General features: G+C 28.1%; 1 protein-coding gene across 3 annotated transcripts in view; it reads right to left on the bottom strand.

Annotated features, from left to right (window-relative positions):
• Positions 1 to 24,328, bottom strand: part of LOC111623588 (WASH complex subunit 4-like) — a 45,572-nt gene that overhangs the window by 5,235 nt on the left and 16,009 nt on the right. For all 3 annotated transcript variants that reach the window (XM_023366218.1, XM_023366225.1, XM_023366234.1), the window contains 17 exons: positions 22,460 to 22,577; positions 20,944 to 21,069; positions 18,141 to 18,248; positions 17,567 to 17,657; positions 15,713 to 15,768; positions 15,562 to 15,641; positions 15,078 to 15,183; positions 14,742 to 14,858; positions 14,031 to 14,199; positions 11,526 to 11,680; positions 11,374 to 11,448; positions 11,194 to 11,298; positions 10,578 to 10,667; positions 9,847 to 9,891; positions 9,666 to 9,774; positions 9,346 to 9,563; positions 6,134 to 6,217 (listed from right to left, as the gene is read on the bottom strand). In XM_023366218.1, the coding sequence (XP_023221986.1) occupies positions 6,134 to 6,217; positions 9,346 to 9,563; positions 9,666 to 9,774; positions 9,847 to 9,891; positions 10,578 to 10,667; positions 11,194 to 11,298; positions 11,374 to 11,448; positions 11,526 to 11,680; positions 14,031 to 14,199; positions 14,742 to 14,858; positions 15,078 to 15,183; positions 15,562 to 15,641; positions 15,713 to 15,768; positions 17,567 to 17,657; positions 18,141 to 18,248; positions 20,944 to 21,069; positions 22,460 to 22,577 (1,852 nt within the window). The remainder of the gene's footprint in view (positions 1 to 6,133; positions 6,218 to 9,345; positions 9,564 to 9,665; positions 9,775 to 9,846; positions 9,892 to 10,577; positions 10,668 to 11,193; positions 11,299 to 11,373; positions 11,449 to 11,525; positions 11,681 to 14,030; positions 14,200 to 14,741; positions 14,859 to 15,077; positions 15,184 to 15,561; positions 15,642 to 15,712; positions 15,769 to 17,566; positions 17,658 to 18,140; positions 18,249 to 20,943; positions 21,070 to 22,459; positions 22,578 to 24,328) is intronic.

Here is a 24,328-nt window from a genome sequence, read left to right as displayed (position 1 = left end):
GGTCAGAATAATCATGTGGGCATCCCTATAATTACGGTCCCTATAATTACGATTCCTATAAAACTGCGAAAAAATTGCGACAGTATCCGTAAAAACCCGTAAAAAACTCCTATAATTACGTAAAACGTCATCGGGCAGCCGAACTACTTTCCCACCGTCCGTAGCGCCACGCTACGGAGATTTTACGCTAACTATCGTCTGTACTCCATATTATGAATTTTATATGCACTTTAAAATACTTGGGAGAAAAAAATTTATCATCTTATAAATGCAATTTATATACATATTCATTCACATACAAGAAATGATAGGAAGTTTAATGTATAGCTACTTCAGGTTAATAATCATTATCATTAAGGAGTGACAATAAGGTTCTGTAGGAAAGTACATTCAAACACTAGAATACACTACCCTACAATAACGGACCGGACAGCAAGATGTGATGGCATAAGGTAAAGAATACATGATTTAATAGGAGGAGGGTCCCCCACATTCTGCAATTACACTAGCAACCCTTTTGGGCATACTTTCAACAAGGTTTTGGTACACAGCAATGGATATTTGTGTCCATTCTTGCTTCAAGAATGTTGCCAGCTCAGTTGTAGACTTTGGACGTGGTTCCCTAGTCCGTAAGCGTCGCTCTAACTCGTCCCACAAATGTTCTATTGGGTTTAGGCCGGGACTCTGAAAAGGCCAGGGAAGACGGTTGACATCCGTATCTTGATACCACTGCTTGACAGAGGCTGCAACATGACATGGAGCATTGTCGTCCCGGAAGTAACATTCATCCATTCTATAAAATTGCCAGAGCATAGAAAGAACCTGATTGTCCAAAATATTCATGTAGGCTTAGGCATTCAATTTACCAGGAACAACATGCAAAGGTCCCAGGCCATACCATGAAAAACACCCCCAAACAAGAACACCACTAAACTTGACAGGAGTCTGGTCCATTACTTTAGGGTAGTGAGTGTAAGTACAAATTAATTAATTAAGAAACTATTGCTTCCAACAAATTGTTTTTAGAGTAGACAGAATTTATCAATATGCAAATATTAAGATCTTTAAATATTAATTATAGATAACAAAATTGTCTTAAAAATCAACCATATAAATACGATTTCACAATCTTAATTGTCTAATTTAAATTATTTTACTTTCGTAAAAAATTTGACTTGTTTCATATCAATCTGAAGATATCTTATTTCTTTATACTTACATTAGGCCAGCATATAATTTTCAATTTCATTGGTTTAAATGTTATTAGAAATTCTTTGTAAATTGTCCATACCAACAGAAATTGGCAAAATAAAATGGTAGAAATTATTATTCCCGTTACATTAGCCAAGTGATTCAGATTAAAAAGTCATATTTTCAACATAATTTCATATTTAAAAACGTAATACAGGGAGTGTCAAAAGTCACTTAACACCCTTATAAAATCAAACTGAGTTGGGCAGGGAAATTTTGATTTTATATGGGTGTTAAGAAAGTTTTAACTAACCCTGTATATTAGACTGATGTTTCATAATAAAAATAACACGTTAATAACAAATCTTAGAAAAAAGCACGATACATTATTAATATAAAGATATGCTTATTTGATAGTAGTTAAAAAGAAAGAGCTTGGGAAAAAAAACTTATTTCTTTGGTAATTTCATAACTGAATCCAAACAAATCTTATCCAAATAGTAAAATCTTATTAACTGAGATGGATATCAAAATTAATAAAACATTCTAATACTCCGGCTAAATCGTGCATGTTTTATCTTTAAGATCAAATGTGCGGATGCAAATAGCCAATGTTTCAAATTATAAAATAGCCAAAACTACAGGATTTCTTATTTAGAATTACTTAAATAATAATTAGACAGATTAAATGATTAAAAGTTTCTAATCGACAGGAAAGATCTAATCAGTAAACTAAGCAAACTTAATATCTTAATTTTTAATAATGTTTGTTTGATTCAAACCTTTCTTTTCAACATATGCTTTTCTAGATTAGATATAGAAGTTTAAAAGAATCTGAAAAAGACCTAGAAAATGTTGATTTCATTTGCAAATTAAATAGTTTAGATGAGTTTGCATACTTCAAATTCATTTATAATTTGCAGCTAAATTCAGAAAAAACTGATAGTTTTTAATAAATGGTTTAGTATTGAGTATATAAATAAATACTATGTTACTTAAAGTATTTGTTAATTTTTCAATCTAAGTATAGTCAGCATCAGGACTTTGTTAATTTAAACTATGTAAAAACCTTTATACTGTATTAACTAAGGCATTTGACTGCTATAAAAAGAAACTCGATTCTCTTAGGATGTGTTTTACAAAATTCATTTAAACTTAGAGTATGCAAATTAAAACAGATACCAATTTGTACAGTAGACCCCCCTATAATTACGATTCCTATAAAACTGCGAAAAAATTGCGACAGTATCCGTAAAAACCCGTAAAAAACTCCTATAATTACGTAAAACGTCATCGGGCAGCCGAACTACTTTCCCGCCGTCCGTAGCGCCACGCTACGGAGAGATTTCTATCGTCTGGACAGTATTATATAAATTATATATAAATTAGGTACTGTACATATAATTATATATTAATTATATATAAATTAGGTACTGTATATATAATTATATATTAACTTATTGTAACTTTGTTATAATTAAATATATAATTTCCGCCGTCTAGCGTGGCGCCACGCTACGGAGATTTTTACGCTAACTATCGTCTGTCAGTATGTAAATTAGGTACCGTAAGTCTAATACAGTACTGTAATTTTATACATTTCTTGTGAAAGAAACATTTCTTATTCAACGGCGATTAAAATTATTTATATTAATGATGTCTCCGAAGTTCTACGAAGTTTTCACAGAAAAATAAGTTGTTAGAAATCGGCCGCTATTTGCTGAGCTGTTCCGCGACGAAAACAAGCTTTAGCAATGGGGATGTCTAATAGCGCACACTCAGTAAGTAATCCTACAATTTTTTGTTTATAGCGTAGTTTATACGGATTATTTCCAAAAAAAATATACATATTTTGAAAATGTTGAGTTGGATTAGTCTAGAATCGATTAATTTTATGGAAGAAAACCTTTCAATCAGCCATAGTCCGTAAACTTGACACGTGTCGGGCTGTGATTGGAATGACTCGTAAGAAATCGGATTCCTAAAAAATGGAACGTATCTATGATCTTATAGGGGGACTGTATATAGTTATTTTACTACTGGCATAAATATCAGAGGACTTAATAAATCGTTTAAAACAAAACAATGACAGAAATTAAAGACATTTAAGACATTTATGGTCTTCAATAATTCTCTTATAAATGTGATATTTATCCCAATTAATATAGAAATTTATAGTTTGATAAATAAATAGTAATATTCGAAAGTCATATTTCAATCTAACATAAGATTGAGTATTCATTACGGGAATACTAACAGTAACATCCCACAGCTACATTATTAGTAAAAGACTGAAACTACTATGTAGTTTTTGATTAAATAAGAATATATAATTATTGTTTGAATTACTTTTACTAAATAATGACTAAACCATATTTAAACTGAATTAGTGAAATATAAAACAGTTAAAATCTTATCTTAACTGAATTATCATCATTATTCATTAAAATTTAATGTGTAATAAAATAGTATCTTTTGTTCTAATATCTAACCACACTAGTAAAGCTTTAACATAGTGGGTATTAAAATGTAACATCAAACTGGACTGGAAAAATGCCATTATTATTGAAGGTTTAACAAACATCTGCTCAGTCAGGTCGTTGATGAGCTAAATGAACAGTTTGGTTGATGCACACGGCTGATTAATTCCTACAATCTGCTCATAGATTTAAATCAAACTTAATGCTATCTAAAAGCAATTTTTAAAATCTAAGATAACATGATGCAATTTTAAGCTTCAAAACCTTGCATCTCTAAACTCATAAGAATTGGCAGGGGCTTAAAAAATGTAGGTGAGAATTAATAGTAGCATTACATTGATTTTACAGGTGGAAAGGTCAAACCAACTTATATTTTTGCAAATTTATGGTTTTTTAATCGTTACTCAACATTCTATTGTAATATAATTCTCCTGGAATGCAACATTATAAACTTAAGTACAGCATGCTGCTAAAAAAACCACAAGCTTTAGTAAAGCAATCACTTTGCTTTTCAACTGTGTAGTTTTTTCTATTTATCTCAATAATTTATTAATTTAACTATTTTTGTATTAATATTGCATAGTTAAGATGACATGGAGAGGAAAAATTTTGGACCTATCCCTTGTTCACAACAGAACAGTGGCATCTTTCTAGCATCCCCTTCAGTAAGTAACAATGATACCAATAACAAGTTGGAAACAGCAGAATAGGTGAGTACTCCATCCAAGCCTGGATACAAGAAAAATCTAAGAACACACCACAGCTGTAGTTTCTCTAAGAGGTGCAAGCTAAATGATCTTAGAAAGAATGTTAATGATTTTCTCAATTAACTTCCAAAAATGGAGTCTCAGTATTGTAGATCAAGTTCAAATAAGCTGTACCTTGAGCGTATATGGCAAAGTACATCTATGTATAGGGAATATGCAAAATTTTGTAGGAGTAAGTATTATTAAGGCATCTGTAAAAGTATTTGTCAGTGTTTAAAAAAAACATTTTGCTGTTCTTACCAAAGGATGATCAGTGTGACTTATGTTCTTCGTATAAGGCAGGTAATGCACAAGAATACATTGCATATTAAGAGAAGATGAAGCAAAATAAATGAACAAGAACAGTGAGTTGAAAGTTTTTATGATGCATCTGCAAGCAATATTGTTAAGTCCCAATCTCAAGGCTTCATCACTATACTACAGAACTCAGATGAATGTCCAGAACTTCACAATTTACAACTTGCAGACTAAAGATGGTTGATGTTTTATGTGAGACAAATATGAAGGAAACCTGAATGTGAAAGAATTCACTTGTATCATTGTGAATTTATGTCAAAACTAAAGACCCTAACAACCAACACATTATTATTTACAGTGACAACCATTATCAAAACTAAAATTCAATGTATTTCTAGTGCTCTTTTGTTATTGCTGTAGCAAAACAAGCTACCATTTTCCAGAAATTCCTTGAAAGGAATACTCCGTTTGAGAGTGTTCCTTTCAAGGAATTTCCGAAAAACTGAAAAATAGCAAAATCTGTACACCAGCAGGCTATGTCAAAATAACAAGAAATGCTTGTATTAAACCTTAACCTTAGATTTTGAAAATTTTGTGGGCCAAATATTCAAACTATGAAAAGATTTCCTCCCTGGCTTCAATACAGCTGGACAAAAAGGTGAGTAATCCCACAGTAATGGATATTCATTGGTTGAGGTATGATCTAATGGGACAAATTCAGTACAAGCTTGTCTGCTCTGATAACTGAACTCCTCTTCTAATCCAAAATGAAAATGTGACCATTTTTCTTTCAGATTCTATAACTTTTCAGCAGCTGAGATCCTTTCGGATCTCAGGAAAAAAAAATCAGGAAAAAGATGTGTGATCGGTTCATAATGCATTGATTTTGTTCTTCTTCATTTAGCATATTATTAAAAAATAAATAAAAAAAAACATGAAAATCCAATTTATTGCATGTATAATTTTTTACGAGAACTCATATCTCTAGTTTGAAAATTAAATTTACCATCTAATCTTCCAGTAATTTAGTGCAAAACATGACCGACTACTTCAATATATTATTAAAAAATAATCAACACTCAGTAATAACGGACTTCTAGAGGAAGTTTAATGTTTTGTCTGAAAAATTTGTTCCAAAGGAGTTACAAGATCTTAATTATCAACAGATGATATTCACATCCACTTATGTTAAATCTCACTGTTTGTCTCATTTAAAATAATAATTTACACTTATTTAACCTTTATCTTTCTTTTAATTTGGATATTACATTCTATTCTATTGGTAATCCATATTTCAAACCTGAATATATTCAATTGCCATTCTTTGTTCAAATGTATATGTAAGCTATTACATTAATAAAATGTTTTGTAATCAAAATCCTAAACACTTTAATGAAAAATTTTATTTAAAAATTTTCATTTTATATATATATCTATTATACTAAAACTTATACTTACAAGTGGTGGCAAAATAATATAAAAGTTCCGAAGATGCATATTCTTGGAATCCCGAAAAGCAGCAGAAAATACATCAACCAGTAACTAAAAATTATAATTTATTAAATTTTAAAACTGAAATTATACTTCAATTTTTTTTATTTACAGTATGTATCAAATTTATAACATAATATAACTTAATTTGATCTTAAATATTTTTCAAAAATTAGTTAAAAATGCTTTGACAGTTACGTGAAACACTTCGTTTAAAAACAAAAATAAAATATAAATCGTCATATCTTATTTTATGAATATTGCACCGAAGTAAAAAAAAAGAAAAAAATAGTCAATGACAGTCAAAAGAATCTCAATTATAAGTGAAAAGTTTTATAGAATTAAAAGGTAGAGTTATATGCAAACTATGTATTAAATATAAATATATTAAATAAATTTATTTATACAAATTAGTAAATTTTATTTAAATTAAAAAAATTCTATGAGCAAATTTAGGAAAAATTTTGCATGTATCACTCGAGTAAATATTTGACATGTTCAGGATCCATACAGGTAATTCCATCTGTGATTTCCTGACAAATTACGACCTATTAAGGACTCTGCATTTCATCTTTCATTACGTAATATTTGGCCGAGTCTATTTAAGCCCATTTTGTTACACAATTATATAAATTTTTTATTAAAAAAACATTTTATTCACTTACAAAAAAACAAAAAACTTTGCATAAAATTAATTATGTAATTAGCTCTCATTTCTATGTCATATAAAAACTTTCATGATTCTATTTAAATTAATTCATAAATTTTATTTAAATAAAAGGCTCGCATCACATTGTAAAATTGAATTTTCTTAAAACATGGAGGTAAGAAATTCAAAATTATTTAAACAGAATAAATCACATTCCATGAGGGAGAAATTGCTTATTACATGCTATTTTTGGTTCAGCATGGACCAACCAAGGTCATTGCATTTCTCACCTCTCCCTAAAACTTATAAGGTAGCAGTGAAGTTTTGGCAGAAAAGTGGGGTCATTGTCGATGGTGTTTTTGAAAACCCGACTAACTCTACAGTGATATGTGAGAATACGGATGAAGGGTCAGAGCCCTCTAATCGTCGAGTTGGTAAAACTCGCTCACAGGGTCACAGGATGACTTAAATAATATAGGAGGGTCTTTAAATCGAGTGAGGAGAGTGATACAATAAGAGGTAAAATGTGGTTAAATACAAAATCTTACAGATATTTTGGTATACTTCCAAAATTCTATTGGCCATCTGAAGACAAAACTTTGCAGTTAAAGACATATCACGGATCAGAATTGTTATCTCCACATACTGCATGCGGCCAGTAGCAAAGGATACAACAAATAAAAATACATGAATTGTGTAAGGTCTGACACATGATCCAAAATGTCCCGTACACTATCATTAAACGGACTGACAGTTCTTTGCCTAACCCACACCATCAACTGACTGCAATGGGTTAACTACCGTGTTTTCCGAAAATAAGACAGTGTCTTATATTAATTGTTGCTCTGAAAAAGGCGCTAGGTCTTATTTTCAAAGAATGTCTTATTTTTTCCAGGAAGAAGAATTCACATTTATTATTGAACAAAAAAATTCCCAAGTCAAACTTAGACGAGAGTGACATATATCCAGTGTGTCGAGCTGTCGCCTTTTTATAGCGTCAACATCGGACTCGCTGACCAATTAGTGCTTACTGAACCGTAGCACTATGCAAATGTCATGTGGCGTGATTCCCGGTCGACCAATTAGCCATCACTAGCCGTAACGTTATGCAAATCTGTGATTCCCAAGCCATAGTCTTATGCAAATCATGCCGCATGTCATAATTGTCTGCTGACCAATCAGTGGCTGTACTTTCAAAAAGCCAACAGCCACTTTCAACCATCTGTCGATGACCGTTACAACTAAAAAAAACTTCGCTAGATCTTACTTTCAGGGGGAGGTCTTATATTTCGCAATTCAGCAAAATCTGTGCTAGGTCTTATTTTCTGCGAATGTCTTATTTTAGGGAAACACGGTAGATGTTGCGCAGGTCAAAAGAATTGGTAGGGTTGTGTAAGGGACACAATCACAATTGTTTCAAGCATAAGTCAGTCTTTGTGTTATTAGAAGAAGAATAAGATGTAAAGAAATAAAGTCTTGGTGGTTATCACATTTCAAGTCAATATCTATTATTTCAGGTAGTGGTGCAATCAAAGTATTCGCATCAGAGCTGATGCACTCAATTTTCTTATACTCTATACAACCTGCATTGTTTGGCATTAGTCATTTTGGGCTTTCTGATTTGTTTAAAATTTTTCTTTCCAATTATATACGTTTCTTATATTACTGTTCGTATTTCCTTTGCAATTTCTTTGACATTATGAACATTTCCTTCAACTTGCACACTTATCGGATTATAACTTTAAAAATTCTATTTTTAACAGTTAATTATTGTGAAATAATATTGTAAATCCTGTCATTCTATATAATTCAATAATAATTTCAACGTCCTATCTTTTCACAATCCAAAGTTTCACTGCCTAAATGTCGTGCAGCATCACTATTTTCAATGTTCATGTGCAACTACCACCTCTCCCCAGCACAGCTGCACATCCCCACTACCCAACATTTTAAATACAGACAAACATATTATCCAACAAAATTTAAATCACTATATCTTTTACACTATAAATGATGATCTAAATGCAACAAATCTTGCCATTTTTTTGGTTGGTCCAGTTTTCATAGACTCCTTTACCAAACCAAATTTAAAGTTGTATTTGGATCAAAAAGAGGTGAGAACGACAGACTGATTTCATGATATTTACAGATTCCCTGACTTTTAATGCCATTCCAACTTTTCCTGCTAAAAATCTTATTCCGACTTTCCAGGTCTGTATGAACCCTGCACGTTCGATGGATAACAAATCTAAATATAAAAGTTTTACATTAATTACATACATTAGTATAAAGCTGAATTTTCTCTCACAAAATGTAGATTTTATATCAATGTTTTTTAAATGATGTAATTAATTTTTTCAAAGATTAATGGTATAGTTCACACTTCATTACTCTCCTCATTATTGAGACCGTTGATTAATAAATTTATGATCAAAAATACTCATTTTTAGGAAATTTCGCAAGTTCTTTAAAACATTAATACTTTTGTGTTATTTATATTAATAAAATATTTAAAACAAAAACTGCATACCCTGAAATATTCTGTGCCTTCTGAAAAATTCTTAGTAAGGTTACCAATTACATGATCTAATTTAGCTGCAGCATTAATGCACTCATTAGATAAATTTTCTTCTTTACAAAGTTCCTCAAAAGATACTATATCATCTAAATCAGGTATGAATCTAATAGCATTACTACAACAATGAAGTCCACCAGAACGTATCATTCGAACAAACCCAAGAGCATTCCCTGCAAAAATTTAATTATAAATTTAATGAAAAGTTTGAAAAAAAAAGTGGTGTAATGGGAAAAAAAAAAAATGTAACTTAAAAGTAACAAATTACTACTTACCAATCTGACTAATTAATGCTCTAAATTGATCTAAATAACTTTCATTTTCTGGTGTGAGACCTAATTTACGAATGCCCTTATTAAATTTTTCAGCTCTTTCAAATGGATACTGTAAAAAAAAAAAAAAATTTATAAAATAAAAAATTATATCTACAAGAATTATTTTTAAGCAAATACTTACTTTTTGATCTATTTGTGTTCTGTTTTCCCTAAAATATCTTTGATCCTGAAAGAAATTAAATTAATTATTAAAACAAATTTTTCAAAGTGAAATTAAACTACTATAATGTTAAAATGTTATGAATTAATAGTAATTAAAAAGTTAATATTCATTTAAAAATAAATACTGAATAGTATTTGGTTATTATGAAATTTTAATATTGAAAATTTTAGGAGTTAGAACATTGAAATGTTAGAAAAGGGTCAATTTCAATCCTTTGGTTTACTGAATTTTTCTTACATTGTTTTTATGGTTAATATTAAATAGATGTTTCAGTTTTTCAATGAGAATTGAATAGGAAACTAAAGTATTTGATACTATTCATAAAAACCAAACTAAATTTAAATTATCCTTTATATAAATTTATATTTTATGAATGTCTCTCTCTTTAATCCAAATGACTTAAGTTTGGTAGACTATCATTACAGCTTTCAGGTTAGACGCTTCTTTTATTGAAACAATAAAAAAAGCGTCTAATCTGAAAGCTGTAATTATAGTCTACCGAACTTAATAGTCATTCGGATTAAAGAGACATACATTCATAGAACGTAATAACAGCTACCATAAGTGATATTTAGAATAAATTTATATCATTTATATGAAATATAACAGATTTTTTAGAATACAGATTAAAGTAATAAGTAATCAGAAACACTATTTCTATTCAAAATCACCTTTTATTAATTACTAACCTTTATTAGTCTAGATTTGATATGTTCATCATATAAAAATTGAGAAAAAATATAAAATTTCTTTCTAAGGAACTGATATGTGAAGTTCACCTGAAATATTTAAACATTATGTGAGATTCAATTTTAAAAAAATTGCTGAGATCTACTGGAGCAACTGATAAGACATAATATTGACACCTTGTAAATAAAACTGCAAATAAGAAAAATAAGAAATTCTGTGATTTCATTTTGAAGCTAAAGTTTCATTCTCATACCAAAAATAAATTTTAACAAATACTGAACAGCCATTGTTCTATAGAAAACTTCTTTAATCTGTTCTATAAACTGTTTTATTTCTCCTATTTACAATTTTATTGGTCTCTTATCATAATGAATTATCGTATAATTCATGAAGGAAATGAGTTTAAGATAGATATGTATGAAAATTTTTAAAATCAAAGTATTTCAGATATTTATATAAATATATTTTTTTAATTTTTAGATTTAAGTTACATATGTAATTTGATTATAAGCTTTTGTTAATATATAAAAGTTTATTATATTTAATAAAAAAAAGGTTTATATTAATAAATATTCGTACAAATAATTAAAATCTATAAATAAAAGAAGAACTTACTGTAGTGTTCATAATTCCAATACCATGAATTCGAATTGAATTGGCTATGTGTCTTATATTAATGGTATTAAGATGTTTATTATTACTTGTTCTTTCGACAAATATCTTCAAAATAAGAACAAAATAAACAATCTCCTATATAGTTAATATTAAATGCTCTTTATGATTATTTTAAAATACCTGATTATTCAAATTATACAGATATCTTGAGACAAATACATGTATGTTCCTCATTATTTCTAATACATCTAAACTCTAAAAAAAATGAATAAATAATTTAAGTTGTTTATTCTAATAATTTTTTTTTAATCACCACCAAAATTAATAAATACCTGTTCTAATGTCTGACTCGGAAGATGGGCTTCCACTGTCACTAATTCGTATTTTTGTCTAGCTAAACTTCGCATTTCATCATATGTTTTCCAATCATGAAGTGCAACAGTTGTCAAATTATAAAATATTTTATCTAAATAGTGTTCAACGTGAGCTGAAAAAAATAAAATTGTGTGTGGTATACATATATTTTTAAAAAGACTAAAACAAACTAAAAAATTTCATATTTGTACAACCAAATTAGAGAACATTTTTCTAAAATTTTATATTATATCACGAGAGGTAATGGCTTCAAGTTTTTAAAACAATCTCTACTCTGAAAACTAAATCTATTTAATCATATTTAATCATAATACTTCCATGTCTGAAAGAAAATTTCTTCTTGTAGATAATAGAAAACTTTTGTGATGATATTTTTAACATTAAGAAATCTTAAAACTTGAAACCATAAACTGAACAAAATTTTTTTTAACCATTTATTTTCAAACTATAAAATAAGAAAAGATTTTCTTTTGGTACCAAGATACATCGATAATGAATACGTGACAGATTTAAAATCAACAAATCACAAGCAAAAATTGCTGGTGACAAAATTTTTTAAATTATAATGCTGAATTTTAATTTAAATTAATTGAAATAAATAAAAATTCAGCAAATGAAATTTTGTTTAACTAATATTCCTTCTAGCAAATGCTTGATTTGCTTTTTATATGCAAGGAATGACAGATAAGTAAAGTCTCCTACTAACAGTTACTCTACTCAAAACTCAACGACTTCTATACAATCTCACTAACCAGTCAAATAGTATTCCAAATTCTTGATGAAGATCTTTGGAGTAGGTTAAAAACATTAGATGTTTAGATGTTAGTTTTGAGAATTTGTGTAACTTCTCCTACCGCCTCCAGTGTTCAGCAAAATGCAAGAATAAATGTATTCACCATTAATTAGTAAAGAAAAGTATCTAATCTGTGCAATCTCAGTTCTGTGTGTTGCATCATTACAACAGTTAAGTTTAAATATAAACTTGTCTCGCTTTTTCTATACAAAGCAGCAAGCATTGAAAACAATTCAGTAAAGTGTTTTGAACCTTAGGAGTACATGATATTTATTCAGAGTAAGGCCAGAAAGAACAATCTTTCTTGTACCATAATAACACAATATCCCACTGCGGAGTTAACACCAAAGATGTTTAAGAACCTAAAGTTATCGTTTATTCCGTAACCTGCTTACAACTCATATCCGGCATTATCAAGTGTCTGGTTGTTCCTAAAGTTATCAATGATTGAAAGATCAAATATTGAAATTCAAGACACTGTATGAGAGTGGACCAAGGAAAACCATTTGTTTACACAAAAAAAAATGGAAAATGTGTAACACCAACGATTATTATATTGAAAATTGAATATATTCGATTTAAATAAATGGTTTTCATTAACTTTTAAAACCAGTCACATTCTCTCTCCAAACTAAAAACAAACAAACAAAAAGGGTTGAGATAAGTTGAGAGAGCAATAAGAAAAAGTGAAATAAAAGATTTTAATAAAAACAAAGCTGATCAAATTTTCAATTAAATATTGAAATGATATTTTTTATTCATTTCAGTTTAAAATTAGCAACAAAATTTCAAAATTTGACAGATTACTTGATAAATTAGAATATTTCGCTCTCAACACTGAAAATTGTATTCATTATTATTAAACATTTGTTAACTGTTAGTCTTGTTGCCTGAATTCTGCCAAGATTTGAAGTTTTACAGCAATTTTTGAAATTGTTCGAAACCAGAGGCTTCTGTTTCCTTTTTAATTTTTAAGCGGAAATGCTCAGTTACGCATTCTACTAAACGATAAAAATATAATCATACATCTAATTTAGAAGCAGAAAAATTATGTAATATTTGATCTAATCATTTATTATACAATTATTAGAGTATAGGTGTTTTCTAGAAAAATTTTAGTGATACTCTTAGATTAGTGTTTAACAACAAAATAAGATGCATATAATATATATAAAAGTATATTTTCAATGAAGATAAAATGCCATCATTATATGCTGAATATAAAGACATTAATTTTACCTAATCCCATATAATAATAGTATGATTATATAATTTCACTATTTTTTAAATTCTCTCTAAAGGACTTGACATAAGAATAAGATCATTATGCATATACAAGAAATAAATGTACTAGATTATTTAATATTCTATAACAATTTTCTTCTCAATTTTGTTAATAGTATTAATATGATGACTTAAGAACAGATCATTAAGAAATGTTTTAATTAAGATCAAGTATACATAATATTTCTTCCAGCATTTTCTAAAATAGAATTACATTAAATAATTATGATGATAATCTACCAACCTATTTCTAGACTAAATTCATTAATAATTTTTTGCTGTAAGAAAACTAGTGTTACATAAAACATCTTATTAAAATCAAGCTGAAACAGGTCATTTTCTGTAAGTACTGAACATGCATGAAAATTATATATGTAAGCTTTACCTTTTACATTAATGTATCTATCAAAAAATCTTATGGGCTTGATTGTTAACAAATGTGATAAATTCTTTAATCCAACATTAAATGGATTTCTGTCATCAAGTTGAAGATGGGAATGTGAATGCAGACGCAAATCTGTCTCGATATCCCGACAGAGGGGATCTATTAAATGCTGCAAGAAAAAAAAGAAATAAATTATTTGATACGTATTATTAATTATTTAAAACGTATTATTTAAAAAACTAAGAATATCAATTCAAGAATGACCATCACTAAAGTTAAAAAACAGTAAACATGCTCTGACAGATCTAAGAACTAACTATATTTACTAGAGAATAAATAAATCTAATCCAAGTTATTCCACTGATATCAATCTATTGAAAACATTTATAATTAATATTCTTAAAATTGGCTGCTTACTAAATTAACTCAGAACTTTCTTCAGTTTTATAATGTCCTAGTTGTACTAAATGCAATATAAAATTATAAAACATCAAAAAAAAATCTTAAAGAAATTTGATATTAAATAATGGCATTGAGGAGGGGGAAAAAAATTATAAATTGGAATTATTACTGGAAATTAAAAATATCAAAATTAAAGTTGGTTTTTATAATAATGTAGATTTGTTACCAAAGACAAAAAGGAAGAAGATTACTAAAAGAACTCGTCAGGAGAATTATTATTTTAAAAATAGTTGATAAAGTTTCACATACTTCTTTTAAATAATTATATATTTCTTTATCATAACTATTAAGCATGTCTTGAGGAGACGATAAATGTCTTGTTACTTTCATTGGACCAACTGAATCTCTCAAAGCAGCAATCAAATACTATTAAAAAAAAGTTATTAAACAAATTCATTGTCAGTAATTAATTATTCACATGTTTTACATTTTATAATATTAAAAAAAAATTATTGGTAAATTAATCATTAAATAAATCCACTAAAATATAAAACTGAATATACGTAAACGTGAAATACGTGTAGGAAATAGTAAACATATTTTAATAAATTTTATAGTATGAATTATATATTGTTCTAAACATACGTGTATTCTGTGAGCATCGACTGCATTATCAAACAAATCTGTTATGTATATGGGAATCAAAAATCTCTGCCAATAGAGAAAACTGCAATCACAGGCATCCTTTAATCTTAAAAGAAAAATCAGATTATTAATAATATTCAAATTAATAAATCAACAATATTCAAATTAATAAATCAACATAATAAAGCACCTTCGATACTAAGAAATTTAAATAAATTAAAAATTTTCATAAATTAATAGTTAAAAAACAATTATAAATCATATTTATAATAATAAAAAATCAATTTAAGAGTCTAGGCAATTTTTAAAGAAAACTTTTTTTAACAATTTAGTATCCATTTCTACACATTTAAAATTAAATTAAATTTTCTAGTTTCGTAAACATGTCATATTACTTTTCATTAAAGAAGTATTTTAAAATGTTAAATTTTGATAAGTTAAACAATGCACAAAGTTTGAAAGGATTTTACTGTACAACACATACTTTTCCCAAAGATCACTGATTATATCAAGGTTTTTCATCACAGTTACGAAACTGTTGAATTCATCATCTCTCAACGATTTCTAAATAAAATCAAAATTAATAAATAGAATCATTTTTACATTTGAATATTTACAAAAATAGCACATCTTACCATTTGAATTCCAAGAGACATAACTAAATTTGTTATAAGACGTCTCTCCTTGGTACCTGTAATACAAGCATGAATTTATAACTGACATTATATACCATTAAGAAATATTCCACGTTACTATGGCAAAATCAAATAAGTCTGATATATTTTTGAATGTTTGAACCTATATTAAATTCTGTTATACTTAATTATTTTCAGAAATTTTTCATATATTTTAAGTCAAATAATTAAAGCTGACTAACATAAGTATTGACATTTTTAATGCAAGTCAAAATAGATTTGATTAATTTTTTTATGACAAAAATTATATAATTACCGTATATTTCCGCAGGTAAGACTAGGTATAAATTTTCATCAGAGTTTTATAGTTTTAGCATATATATGTCCTATAAGACAACCCCAAACTATCAACAGCTTATGAATTTAGTTTAGATCAGCGACCATCATCTGGATAATCATACTGTATACCCCAGATTTTGGGGGCCTTTTTTTATGATTCAACTATAGTCTTATCTGTGGAAATATATGGTATTTCTTATTAACGGAAAGATATTGTTTGCTAGCACTTGTGAATAAAATAACACAATCAGAAAGGGGAATAGAGGACATAATCATTGAAAGGAAATTCCTATATTGGATGTAGGAATTTCCTTAAAATTTTACTGTAATTTTAATGTTAATATAGCATATGTTGATACCTATGGACTCAATTACTAGTGCTAATATATGAGTTATTAATTGGGCAGCTTTTTGACTGGCTCTGATAGACAGTGACTAGAATCTGTCAACATTATTCATTATAGTTGCATTTTTGAACAATGAACGTCAAGATATTGAAGTGTAAAATTTTGTCTTTGCAAAATAAGATGTTATTGGTGACATCTAGCATAAACTTTCTCAACAGATTATGGGTCAGAAGTATGGTTTAAGTAAATCAACCATGAGTAACATCCAAAACAATCCTCAAAGAAAAACTTCAGATGGCTGAGATGATATTGAACAAGATTTGTTTCAGCGATTCAACATTCAGAGATCTTCAGATGTCGCTCTCAATAGGACTTTGTTCAAAAGCAAAGCTGAGCAACTAGTCACGTTGCTGAATGCAAGTCAAGAATTTATTTGTTCTGAGTGGTGGCTTAACACGTGGAAAGAGGCGTGACATTATGGTTGGAAAGTAGGAAAGCAAAGTCAGTGGATTGAGATACAATGCAGATTGGTTGAATTCAGAATAACCAGAAATTTAACAGCAACTACTTGCTGTTAATTGATAACTGATTGACCACTGATGCCAAAATGCATTAATGGCAATTCTGTTTGTTGATTTAAAAACATGTACTCTGACATAAATGCAATCTTAACAGATGAATAATCTGACCCCATAAAAGGTAGCTCCACCACAGAATAAAATGAGAGAGAAAGAGATAATGATGATAAAGAAATTGTTCCAATGGTAAAAGCAGTATTGGAAAGGTGTTAGATTCCAAAAACCTTATAGTAGTTCCGTAGATAATATGGAATCAAGTGTAGAAAAAGCATAATCTCTTGAAATATTCATTAGAACATGCAATAAATAGCAGAAAATAATGGACTGCAATATTGACATGTAGCAGTGTAAAATTGTTTTTCATTGGATAAATTTACTATATGTACTAATTATTCAAATAAAGTACTGTGTGTGTACAATATTTTGTCTATCACTACTCAGATTAAAAACTCATTTGTTACAGTGAACCTTCATATATAGTGAACCAAGTAGCTCAGTCCATACAGGTTCAAAATACAACTAGAGAGTACAATTCTCTTATATAAAACTTTGCTTTTACTAAAATAAAATTAAAGTAATAATTTTCTTACCAGGACCATTTAAACACTTCTCAGCAAGCAATAATGCCGATAGAACATCAAGATGTCTTTCACTATACTTTTTATCAGAAATGATTTTTCTCTAAAAACAAATATTTTAATAAATATTCAAATGATTTCTTTACATTATTACAAATTTACAAACTATTTTTTTTTACAAACTACAAATTTTAAAATATTAAACATTATATTTTGTGTATAATTGTTAGCTAACAAATTTGTTGTTTTATTTAGTATTGCTTATAATCCAAAGTAGCTTACATTAAAAATATTGTTAATGAGATTAATATAGAAGATTATTAAATACTAAGACATTAAGTTAAATATAAAAATATAGAATATCCATTAATTTAAATTTCCATAAACTATGAATGCTATGCACTTAAACACCAAAGTTAAATATTGGATTTCTGAATATCAGTAATAAAAATGATCACAAAATTGTCTGAAAGACTACTTATCATCTGCAAATTTACATTTTGCACATAAAACTAAGTTCTTTTAGAAAAAAAGTCATTATTTGAAAACTCAAATATATTTCTAGAAATTGTTAAAACATACTCACTTTAGCTTGATTTATAACTGTTAATGCAATATAACTTAAATGCTGGATGATATGAATTATAGAATCACATATGAAAATCGTTTGACGATGAAATGTCGCTTCAATTGCCTGATAAAGAACAAAATGTAAATGTTCCATGTAATTTATGTCTTAAAACTTTAATATATATAAAAAGTTATTCATAAGAGTTACTTTAAGATTATAAAGAAAAAAAAACACTAACTTAAATTTATAAGCTTTCCTAAATAACATTATAAATTTTAGTCAAATGAAATTCAGAATTAGGAAGGCATTTTCAATTTCGTTACTTTACAAACATTTTTAAATATGTTGAAACTTTTGAAAATTTAATGATCCTTTTAGTTATTTACAGTAAACTCAGTCAAAATTTAAAAAATAAATTTCTTTTTGATTAGTTGTTCAGATATGATTTAGCATATAAAATGAATTTCCTCAATCTCCACAAGCTTTCATCCGGTATGTGGTATCTTCATAAACACTCATACAAAAAAATTTTAAGAACTGACAAAACATTTTGTATTATAGAAGTTCAAATTCAGGTTATCTGAATGTGAAAGCAACAGGTCATCTTAAAGAATTCTGTGATAAGTATTTCGTGACATTTTGTGAAGTTAATTTGTGTAATTTATTGAAACATTAATCAATTTGCTATCAACAGATATTATTATTAAAAATTTTAAAGGTATAAAATTTGTAATTAGGTATGTAGATGATATAATCTTAATATACGACAGTCCAGAGATTATTTTGAATTTAGTAAATAATAAAAATATAATTTTTGAATTAGAAGAAAACAACAACAGGATCAATTATTTAGATTTAATGATAGAACATAGAAACTCATTTTAATTTTTAAAAAAATACAAAAAAAAGACTATTCCATACTGTTCCTATTGTCCAAATGACATCAAAAGAAATAATTTTATTGCCGAATTACATAAAATTGTGTAGAACTACGAGAAAATGGGATCAAATTAAGGAAGAAAATAATGTAGTTAAAAAATTTTTGTTAAACAGATATCCGCAGAAATTGTTACAAAAATGAACAACTGATTATAAAAATAATAATAGTTTTAAAGTAAAATTAAATAAATCAATTATAAATGTTAGTTTTCCATTTATAGAAAAGTTGTATAATAGATATAAAAAAAAGTATTTAATCATATAAAATTTGTATAGTGCCTAAATTAAAAAACAGATGTAATTTAGTTATAAGTAATGGAAAAAATAATAATGTAGAAAAATTAGAAATGGCTGGTGTGGTATATAAATTTGGATGTAATGTACATGTAATAATAATAAAAAATGTTACATAGATGTAACTAAAAGGAAATTAGAAACTCATTAAAGAATATGAAGCCACCATTAGGCTGAAATATAGATTCCCCTTGGTACAAACATATTGAAAATAATAAATGTAACATTGATAAAACGATATTAAAATATTTTATAGAGGAAAAAAAAAACATTATTAAAAGAACATTATTTGATTGTAAAAAATAAAAATTTAGTTAATCAAAACACAGGATGTAAATTAGATGATTGTTGGAGAGATCATACCTACGTCACACCTTCAATGAATATGTGGAATCTATGCAAAGTGTAATTTTGTAGTACGTTCGGTAAAGGAAGATAATGTTAAGAAATAGATATTATAGTGTTTGAGAGTATATTTAAAATGATTTTTTAGAATTTTATAAAATACATTTGTTATTTTATTGTAAATTATTGTAGCAATCCTTTTTACCACATACGTATCAGGTGTTCTGTTATATATGTCAGAAGTGTTATTTCTCTAAGACCATTGCTAAAAACATCTTGTATGTATGTTTTGTACTTTATTTAAATGTCACTTAGACTGTACTAAAATAATTTGTACGTTTTATAATTTTAGAACTGAAGAGGGTTTAAATTTGATAAAACTGAAATGCATTTTGATACTTTGTTTAACAATATTCTCTTTTATAAAGGCATTTTTATTGTTTCCATTTTTGTTTTTTTATTATCCTCAGATAAACAGTGGCAATTGAAGCATATTATGACAAGATTGTCATATTAAATATATGTTAATTAATTTAAAAAATTAATCAATTTGGTTTAAAAGTTTGGGTACGCCAAAAATATAGATTTCTTGTCACTATCACCTCATTCGAAAAAGAATATATTAACAATAATTTTCATTAGTCAACAGAATTTTTTTTTTATATGTTCTAAGTTATTTTTCTTAAATTATTTGATTTGTGCAGGAGATCCACACAGCAAATATACTCAAACAATATGGCAATAAACTGCAGCTTCTGTTGTGGTATCCATAGTGGTATAACTATATATATAGTTATAAAACTATGGATACCACAACAGAAGCTGTATTATATGTATATATAATCTTGTAGAAAAAGAACATAAGCTTGTAGAACTTATTGTTTAAAAACAATCTACTCTTTTGATATCTCCAATCTAAATAGACAAATTATATATTAAAAGCTTTCCATGCGATTTTAATATTTCTAAAATATTTGAAAAATAAAAATATTAACAGTTTCTATAAATGAAAATTATTGCTTTAATTCATTAATAAAAAGTCTTTATGAAACAATATAGATGACATAAAACAATAAGAAATGCTGATCTTTGAAATGAATTTTTCAACATTTTAAATATTCATATTTAAAATATTAGTGTGTTGGTGAGTCTAGAGTCCATTAACACTTCATTGTGGATCTAAAAAAAGAATATATATTTTTAAATATTCAATCAAAAAGCTTTCATAAAAAGTACTTACTTTCAGCATTTCAACCATTTTAAATAAGGCAAGAACTGAACTTTTCACCATAGGCTTTGATAAAGTAACATGCAAATTTGTTATTGTTTTAACTTGATGGCTTATATTCCATGCGAGCATCAGACCCTAAAATGAATACAAAGATTGTTGAAAATAAATGTGCACATAAATCTAACCAATACGATTATAATTTACAATTAGAAATAACAAAGAATATTTTTCTTTATTTTTAGTATTTTGTTTTTGAACTGATAATTTTACAGCATGTTTTACAATATCATCTTCGCTGAAATATTCAACTCTTCATAAATGATGATCATTTTATATATCAATGCAATTAATAATAATAAATCTGGAATTTTTCAAATTTTCAACTAATTTATAAAATTATTTTTCAATTTTCTATCTCTTAACTCATCTATTAAATTACTAGTAGCCCGGGACCCCCTAGTGGCATTCTTTACAAATTTCCATGAGGCACAGTTCCTTTGACTTTTTTGTTCCTATCAGTATGCTCTACAGCTCCGTTAAAGTCCCAATGGTAAGATTTACCCTTCCGAATGAAAGGGTGGCAACTCCGCCCAAACTGTAGCCCCTCTGTGCAAACAAAGTCAAAGGAACCATACCCCTACTCACAACTCTTCGCGAGATATAAGCCCCTGAAAATTCGCCTATGTCATTTCCGGTAACGTGACACCATGGTAAAAAGGGAGCATATCGCGCAAAAAAAAATTAACGCGCGCTCGTGCACACTCGGGGGGGTCGCCAATCCGCTCATTCGCAGGGTAAACTGTGGCAAACAGGCGGTCACATGACCCATAGAATAATTTTCGGAGGGCTATATCTCGGGAAGGGTCACGCGTAGGGGTATGGTTCATTAGACATTTTTTGTTCGCACAGAGGGAGGTTGCCACCCCTTCATTCGGAGGGTAAATCTTACCGTCCCAATCGCGTCATATGGATCTATATTTCTACCTATTAAGCATTCTATAAATACTTTAAAATAGTTTAATTTGTTTATTTACCTTCGCTAGTAAACCTCGATTTTAAATGTATCTGCCTTATTTTCAACAAATTTCCCATGAGTCAATGTGCGACATTCACTGAGTCATGGGATGTTGTAAATGTGCAGCGAAACGTTAATCAAGGCATATAATAATTATCTATACCATTCCGTGATATAAATAATAAATTCATATCAATAATAAATTCCAATTACAAATAAAATTAATTTATTGTTAATTTAAAATCATCGCTAGGGCACCTCTAGTGCCCGTTTTTGACACTGTTATGTGGACGGATACCCGTTCAATGGGTTATATATATATATATATATATATATCTGGGAACCCATTGAATCATATATATATAGATTTTTTTAAAGTTAGGGAAATGTTTCAACAACTAGAAAGTCCTTCGTGAATATCAATTTTTAATAGGTTTTTAACTAAATATCATTAATTACAGTAAAGATTAGGTAAAATAATTTTAAAACATGCATATATAATTTACTTACATGAATAAAAAGTTTGCATTTTCTGTTTAAATCACCTAACAATTTCCCATTGTCTTCTGAATTAGAATCCATTTTTATCATCCATGACGCAACATTCAAGTATAATGTTTGAACATCTCTAGATAATAAATTAGATTTCTTTTAATTTTTTTTTTTTAAACTTTCATTGAATAAAAATTAACTACTTTATAAAAAAAGAAAACATTTTAAACTACGGTTTAGAAATGAAGTGAACAAATGTATTTTCACAAACACGAGATTTATTTCGTAACAAATCTTATAAAGTACAGGTATCTCTCGTACAATATGATATTTCTACAACGCAGTTTGAAAATTGGGGATATTCGCATACAGCAACTTCCAGTTTTGCTGTAACACGCTTTCAGAAATCCTCCACACACAATTTCAAAATTTTTAAGTAACTACCATGTTATACTAGGGATACCTGTAAATATATGAGTAATATTTCATGATTGAATAAGATTGATTTGATTTAACTTTGATTGCAGAAATTTTTTACAATGCATTTTTTGTTGTTGTTGTTTTAACACTACAAAAATGCCATGATTAAATTTAATGCACATACAAAAAAATCATATGGCAACTAGTAAAACTTTGTTAAATGCAATATCTGTATTGTAACAGTAATCCGATTTAAATGAATAAGTAAATTTGTAATTACAAAACAAAAAATATGTACGAAAATATTAATTTTTGTATTGTTGTTCTATACTTATACATTATAAATATGTATTATACGTATGAGATGACAAGAGGCCTTGCTAAATTATTTCAGTAACTAAACATTTATTGTTTGTGTAAACATTCTACTAAATTTATAATTACTATTGTTATATTTTTTCAAATTTCATACATGTCCTGAAGTGTTAATTTTTATTTATAGTGAATTCTCAAAACAGTAACACAAGAAATGAATAACAATCATCTTATAACTTTAAAATTTCAATTTAGAGATCTTATTTCATTCAGTGAGCTTCAATAGCTCGATCTAAACCAGCAAAGAAATTACACAACTCAAACTGACTGAGCAAATGAAATTTATTTTGATCTAGGAAGATGCAGAAATTGTTTACCAAAAAATATCATTAATTTTTTTTCTTTATTTTTGGTTGGTTAGATTTGGAGTGTTTGGTACAAGAGCCTCGGGTTAACCAGAAAATACCAAGTCTAGACATTTGGTATTTGAATATCTTGTGAGATCCGACCTCAGAATAAGCCCAGAATTGTTCATTTTCTCCCTAAATTTTCGACGTATTTAAAATAAATTTGTCGCCTCCTCGTTAAAATAACAATGTCAGAAAAAAGAATCATATATCAATCGAAACTGATAACTTTCATCGTTAATATAAACATTCAACCCTCCAACAATGACATTCCTTTGTTGCAAGACAAAAAGTTTATAGTTAAAGTCCGAATTCGTCATTTTGTTTTGGGTCCCGGGAACAACTTTAACCTCCACACCTGCAGGACCAACCCTACCTCTCACAATAAGTGATCACATGACTAATTTTTCCAGTCCGAAGCTATAAAAGTGACTTCTTTCCCCCTCCTCAGGGGAGTCTCACATCTACGGTCTAAAAGGATTAAGTCTCCGGTAAACTTTAACTGTGTGCATCGATCACCGGCAAAAAAAACTAAATTTTTCCCACCTACATGGAAGTAAACTAGAGGTATGAAACAATTAATGTAAACTCTGTCCCCGCGAGTTAGGAGCTAGTGAACTAAATTCACTTCCCCGATGTTAGATTTTTGTATTCTTTAAATTTTTTTCTTTTCGTTTATCTAATAAATCGTTGTTTCATTGTTAAATGGTGTCCTTTTACTCGTATATCGCCTACGCCTCGTCGA

The sequence above is a fragment of the Centruroides sculpturatus genome, unplaced genomic scaffold, assembly GCF_000671375.1.
Source record: "Centruroides sculpturatus isolate CEXI.00-Female unplaced genomic scaffold, Cexi_2.0 scaffold84, whole genome shotgun sequence".
Taxonomy (NCBI): Eukaryota; Metazoa; Arthropoda; class Arachnida; order Scorpiones; family Buthidae; genus Centruroides; species Centruroides sculpturatus.
Note: the sequence above shows the minus strand (reverse complement) of the source record. Positions and strands in the feature narration are given on the sequence as shown.